This window comes from Palaemon carinicauda, chromosome 27 (genome assembly GCF_036898095.1).
Source record: "Palaemon carinicauda isolate YSFRI2023 chromosome 27, ASM3689809v2, whole genome shotgun sequence".
Lineage (NCBI taxonomy): Eukaryota > Metazoa > Arthropoda > Malacostraca > Decapoda > Palaemonidae > Palaemon > Palaemon carinicauda.
The window spans coordinates 1,580,420-1,587,919 of NC_090751.1; the positions used below are offsets into that span (position 1 = coordinate 1,580,420).

Consider the following 7,500-nt stretch of genomic DNA (forward strand, 5'->3'; position numbering starts at 1 on the left):
AAAACAAAGGAGAAAGACATAGGAACAGGTAAAAAGCAAAGAAGAAAGACAGAGGAACAGGAAGAAAACAAAGGAGAAAAACACAGGAACAGGAAGAAAACAAAAAAGAAAGATAAAGGAACAGGAAGAAAACAAATGAGAAAGACAGAGGAACAGAAAGAAAACCAAGGAGAAAGACAAAGGAACAGGAAAAAAACAGGAAAAATACAAACGAACAGGAAGAAAACAAAGAAGAAAGACAAAGTAACAAGAAGAAAACAAAGAAGATAAAGGAACAGGAAGAAAACAAAGGAGAAAGACAGAAGAACAGGAAGAAAACAAAGGAGAAAGACAAGGAACAAGAAGAAAACAAAGGAGAAAGACAGAAGAACAGGAAGAAAACAAAGGAGAAAGACAGAAGAACAGGAAGAAAACAAAAGAGAAAGACAAAGGAACAGGAAGACAACAAAGGAGAAAGACAAAGGAACAGGAAGAAAACCAAAGAGAAAGACAAAGTAACAGGAAGAAAACAAAGACAAAGTAACAGGAAGAAAACAAAGGAACCGGAAGAAAATAAAGGAGAAAGACAAAGTAATAGGAAGAAAACAAAGACAAAGCAACAGGAAGAAAACAAAGGAACCGGAAGAAAATAAAGGAGAAAGACAAAGTAATAGGAAGAAAACAAAGAAGACAAAGGAACAGGAAGAAAACAAAAGAGAAAAGGAACAGGAAGAAATCAAAGGAAAAGGACAAAGGAAGAAGAAAAAAACAGGAAAAATACAAACGAACAGGAAGAAAACAAAGGAGAAAGACAAAGAAACAAGAAAAAAAAACAGGAAAACTCCAAAAGAACAGGAAGAAAACAAAGGAGAAAGACAAAAGGAACAGGAAGAAAACCAAGACAACAACATTGAAAGGAGAAAGAGGAAGTTGACCCGGCACCTAACACAGGAGTCAGAAGGTTGGATTGAACTACTGTGAAGCAAAATAAAAATGAAAAATAAAATTACTTGAATTATTCGGAAATAATGACTTGCGCAAACGCTTCCCCTTGAGAGGTGTAATAGATAAAATAAAAGAATAGAGGAAGTAAAGAATTATAAAGAATAATTCGTCCTTAAGCATAATCAATGTGTTTATTTTCGTAATAATTCGCCAACACGGGCTCTTGTTCCGCAATAGCGCGTGGCTGAATGAATCTTAAATTGAAATGTCCTGGTGTGGACCCCTGGTCCTCTAAGGGCATAAAAAAAGCTAATTAATCTTTCTTATACGAAGCCCGTAAAAAGGGTTAAATATATGCTAATTCTATTTTACAAAGTGTAATATTTACACATACAATTACCTGTTCTGTGTAATAAAGATAGTCTGCATAGTAAAGAGATCTATGTTAAATATAGTACAGTATACTATTGTATGCAACCCGTCAAATATGACGTCTAAATATTTAGGTATATATGCACACACACAGATTCACCCCTTCCCCACCCCCTCCCCTTTTCCTAACTACAAACCGCTGGTTCGGCAATTTGTGGGAGATTGTGGTTTCCAAGTGTACCTTTTGGGGTAGCACCTTTCACCAGAGTATGAATACTTCCTCTCCCCCTGAATGTAACATGATAATATATATATATATATATATATATATCAAATAAGCCATATATATTAATACACTAAAGTCTGGATTCTCTTAACGACCTAGGGATCAGAGCCCCAGGTGAAATCACTCAAAGACTATAGTATCTGACTGGCCGGGTTTCGAACCCTAGTCCAGGATACCTGTATGAAACTGACCATACCACTCAGCCACAGGGAAATATTTTTCATATATATATATATATATATATATATATGTTTAATTTTCTTGATATAAGGACAATGCAATTGAAAAATTACTTGACTAACGCCTTTCTTAAGATGAATGGTACACAAGCTTTAACTAAGCCTTGGGTAGTGCCATAGCCTCTGTACCATGGTCTTCCACTGTCTTAGGTTAGGAGTTCTCTTGCTTGAGGGTACACTTGGGCACTATTTTTTATCTTATTTCTTTTCATCTTGTTTTGTTAGTTTTTTATAGCTTATATAGGATATATTTATTTTAATATTGTTACTGTTCTTAAAATATTTTATTTTTCCTTGTTTCTTTTCCTCACTGGGCTATTTTCCCTGTTGGAGCCACTGGGCTTATAATATCCTGCTTTTCCAAGTAGGGTTGTAGCTTAGCAAGTGATAATAATAATAATTATAATAATAATGATAATAATAATAATAATAATAATAATAATAATTATAATGATAATAATAATAATAATAATAATAATAATAATAATAATAACAGTACCGATAATAATTCAGTGGACCGTTTATGACAAACACAACTACAACAACAACAACAACAACAACAACAATAAACAAGTACACATGCGTAAGAAAGGCGACAATAAAACAAGGAAATACATAGATGTTATCAACATCCGTCTGCCAATCTACAATCAGCCTGATTTACATAAACATGAATATGTAATTAGTGACAGTGACAACCCGTAATGGTAGACAGAATCTTGTATTTTGTCTGTGTGAGAGAGAGAGAGAGAGAGAGAGAGAGAGAGAGAGAGAGAGAGAAAGTTAGCAATTGTCTACAGTTTCCGCTTGGATAGAGATGTGCATTTGTAGAGAACAAGTCTTTCGGCGTATATTACAGTTACGCGAATGAATTCTCGATTTCACGCAGTTGTAATGTCTGTGGGGGGGGGGGGAGGCACTGTGATTTCCCAGTGGAAAATATTACGTTTGCTTTTCATGATAGGGATTAGAGAAAAGAAAGGTGAAATATTTAGAAAAATTTGCCTTGAGCAAAATGAAATGGTGTGAATCAGATATTCTCTCTCTCTCTCTCTCTCTCTCTCTCTCTCTCTCTCTCTCTCTCAACAGTTGCAATATATATATTCCCAGTGAGGAAAGGAAATAAGGAAAAATACAGTAATTCAAGCTAACAATGAATATAAAGTTTAATTCATTTATGAAAAAACCCATACATGAAAAATTCTAAAAAAAAATATCCAATAAAAGAAAAAAAAAAACTCCATACAAGAAAAATTCTAAAAAAAGGCCCAATGAAAAATTAAAAACTACACATGAAAAATTATCAAAAATATATCAATTAAAATCGAAAAACCCCAAAAATGAAAAATTCTCACAAAAAGTCCCAATGAAAAAATGAAAAACTACATGTATGAAAAAATTCTCAAAAACAGTAGTAATGGGAAATTGGAAAATTACATATCTACAAGAAAAATTCTAAAAAATATTCACAATGAAAAAAAAAACGCAAATGTAAAATTGTCAATGAAATAAAAATAAAAATAACATGAAAATTTCTCAAAAACAGTCCCATTGAAAAATGAAAAAAAGGAAAAATTCTGAAAAAGTCCCATTGAAAAAAAAAATACACAAATGTAAAAATCTCAAGGAAAAAATAAAAATAACATTGAAAAATTCTCAAAAACAGTTCCATTGAAAAATGAAAATAAAAAATGAAAAATAAAAAATTCTCAAACATAGTTCCATTGAAAAGGTAAATATATATATATATATATATATATATCAATCATTGCTCTAACCCGAGTTGCGACTCCAACAAGAGAAACGGATCCGAAAAGATACCTTTTGTTCATGACGCAAGTCGAAGTGATTATCCTTCGTGACGTAAGTCGAATAGATTATCGGAACACAATGGCTAAAGGGCGTTAGGGAGGTACAAGATGCGAAGGTGGTTTGCCAAAGGAGGGGGGGGAGATGGAGGAACTAAACCACTGGGATGACAGTGACGTCAGCGCTATGCTCTAAGAAAGTGCCCAAGTATGGCAGAGAGAGAGAGAGAGAGAAATACACGTATTCAATTGTACGTTTACTATTATTATTATTATCATTATTATTATTTTCACATTTTTACTATTATTATTATTATTATTATTATTATTATTATTATTATTATTATTATTATTATTATTATTATTATTTTCCTATTTTTATTTTCCTATTTTTATTATTGTCATTATTATTATCATCATCATCATTATTATTATTATTATTATTATTATTATTATTATTATCATTATTATTATTATTATTATAACTATTATAATTATTATTACTGTTATTATTATCATTATTATTATTATTATTATTATTATTACGATTATAAATATTATTAATATTATTATTATTATGATTATTATTATTATTATTATTATTATTATTATTATTATTATTATTATTATTATTATTATTATCATTATTATTATGATTATTATTATTATTATCATTATTATTACTAGCTAAACTACAACCCAAGTTGGAAAAGCAGGATGCTATAAGCCCAGGGGCTCCAACAGGGAAAAATAACCCAGTGAGCAAAGGAAATATAGAAATAAACTACAAGAGAAGTAATGAACATCGTCTTATGAACAGTAACATTAAAAACAGATCTTTCATACATCTATAATTTATAAAGCCAAATAACATCTTATTTTCACTTGAAGAATAAAATATATATCTTGTTTTACTACTGATAAATTCTATCTAGGGCCAATGTAACGTAGTGACCTTGAAGTGGGTACGCTTTTGGAGATGCTAGCATCATTTCCGCCCAAGACAAGCCACACCTATTTCTTTTCCTCTTTCTTTCTTCTTTCTACGTGAGTCTTTTGCCTCATTCTTTCGAATCGTCTTTGATACTATTATTGAAATATATATTTAACTCATCATCTCCTCCTACGCCTATTGACGCAAAGGGCCTCGGTTAGATTTCACCCAGTCGTCTCTATCTTGAGCTTTTAAATCAATATTTCTCCATTCATTATCTACTACTTTCTTTTCCTCTTTCTTTCTTCTTTCTACTTGCGTCTTTTGCCTCATTCTTTCTTTGAGGCATCTTTGATACTATTAAATATATATTTAATTCATCATCATCTCCTCCTACGCCTGTTGACGCAAAGGGCCTCGGTTCGATTTCACCCAGTCGTCTCTATCTTGAGCTTTTAAATCAATGCTTCTCCATTCATCATCTCCTACTTTCTTTTCCTCTTTCTTTCTTCTTTCTACGTACGTCCTTTGCCTCATTCTTTCTTCGAAGCATCTTTGATACTATTAAATATATATTTAATTCATAATCATCTTCTCCTACGCCTATTGATGCAAAGGGCCTCGGTTACATTTCGACAGTCGTCTTTATTTACTTCTCCATTCATCATCTCCTACTTTCTTTTCCTCTTTCTTTCTTCTTTCTACGTGCGTCCTTTGCCTCATTCTTTCTTCGAAGCGTCTTTGATACTATTATTGAAATACACATTTAACTCATCATCATCTCCTCCTACGCATATTGACGCAAAAGGCCTCGGTTAGATTTCGCCAGTCGTCTCATTCACTTCTCCATTCATTGTCTCCTACTTTCTTTTCCTCTTTCTTTCTTCTTTCTATGTGTGTCTTTTGCCTCATTCTTTCTTCAAAGCGTCTTTGATACTATTATTGAAATATATATTAAACTCATTATCTCCTCCTACGCCTATTGACGCAAAGGGCCTCGGTTAGATTTCACCCAGTCGTCTCTATCTTGAGCTTTTAAATCAATACTTCTCCATTCATCATCTCCTACTTCACGCTTCATAGTCGTCAGCCATGTAAGCCTGGGTCCTCCAACTCTTCTAGGGCTTTGTTATATTTAACTACCTCTGAATAAATATGATATATTTAAGTATTTCAACCATTGACTGATATATTTAATTCCCTCTGACTAACAACGATATATTTAACTACCTCTGACTACCTACGATATATTTAATTGCCTCAGAGTAATTATGATATATTTATTTACCTCGTACTGACTATGATATATTTAATTCCCTCTGACTAACAACGATATATTTAACTACCTCTGACTACCTACGATATATTTAATTGCCTCAGAGTAATTATGATATATCTATTTACCTCATACTGCCTATGATATATTTAATTCCCTCTGACTAACAACGATATATTTAACTACCTCTGACTACCTACGATATATTTAATTGCCTCAGAGTAATTTTATATTAATTACCGCAGACTAACTATGATATATTTAATTCCCTCTGACTAACAGCGATATATTTAACTACCTCTGACTACCTACGATATATTTAATTGCCTCAGAGTAATTATGATATATTCAACTACCTCTAAATAACTATGATATATTTGAGTACTTCGGACTAACGGCGATATATTTAATTACATCTAATAAATGGCGTAAATAAATAGTATGGGAATACGAATTATTATTTCTATTTTGCTTAAAGATTAATAAAAACAATTTCAAAATACAAACAATGGTGAGAGAAAAAGAACGTTTGCTTTAAAAATCATAGACACACATTATATATACATATATATATATATATATATATATACACACACAGTACATGTGTATATAATATATATGTATGTATATATATATGCATATATATGTATAAATACATATACATATCTATCTATCTATCTATCTATCTATATATATATACGTGTGTATATACTATATATGTATATATATGCATATATATATGTATATACATATACATATCTATCTATCTATATATCTATCTATCTATCTATCTATTTATGTGTGTGCGTGCGTGTATGTATGTATGTATGTATGCATATAGGTATGTATGTACACGCACGTGCGTACGGTAAATGGTAAAGCATCTCCGTGCAAACAATCTCTCACTCCTGGAACAAATACAAACAAACACAAAACCACTAAAAACACGACATTGTTCCACCTCCCGTTCATCCAAGACAAACCGAAGACGACTTTCTCTTATCAAGTGTATTTTGTCACTTCCTATCTCTCGAGTCTCTCTTCTCTTCCTCTTCCTGATCACACGCACCGCTGTGTCCAGTTTTGCATAAGGCCAAACGCGACCTTTCTGTCCGAATTTGGTAGTGACTTGGGAGGGAGCCTGTGAATGGGCGAGTACGAGGAGCGCTCCGGGGGGGGGGGGGGGGGGGGGGGCTGGACTGTGGGGTTCCAAGTGGCGAGACAGCTGTCACTTGTCGTTAGCCATCACACACACACACACACACACACACACACACACATATATATATATATATATATATCTTAACGTGGTGAAAGGGTTTGCGTGTCGTCATGATCAGCAAAGCTGTACTAGTCAGGGACATCCATACTAGGTTGGTTTGCTGTGAGCGATCAGTCTAAAATCTCCAGCTGTCTTCAATCCGCAGTGGCCAGCGTGGTGATAAAAATTGGCCAATATATATGTGTATATATATATATATATATATATATCATAATATATTCAATACCTTAAACAAAAAGAGAGAGATATTAGTTACCAAAAGAGTAATTTGAATTCAAACAACAATTTCTTAACTGATTTTCCTGATTATTCATAAATCAGAGGTCAGCATCTCTTCTAGGAGAAGGACACTCCAAAACCAAACCATTGTTCTCTAGTC

The 7,500-nt window shown here is 32.6% G+C and overlaps 2 protein-coding genes across 8 annotated transcripts in view; both read left to right on the forward strand.

Moving 5' to 3' along the window:
• LOC137621066 (nucleolar protein 58-like) overlaps positions 1 to 3,496 on the forward strand; it is a gene marked incomplete at its 5' end in the record, with an annotated part of 9,938 nt that extends 6,442 nt beyond the window's left edge. The window contains 2 exons of the mRNA XM_068351504.1: positions 219 to 595; positions 3,391 to 3,496. Coding sequence (XP_068207605.1) covers positions 219 to 595; positions 3,391 to 3,496 — 483 coding nt within the window. The remainder of the gene's footprint in view (positions 1 to 218; positions 596 to 3,390) is intronic.
• LOC137620495 (proteoglycan 4-like) overlaps positions 1 to 7,500 on the forward strand; it is a 160,473-nt gene that overhangs the window by 93,141 nt on the left and 59,832 nt on the right. The window lies entirely within an intron of this gene.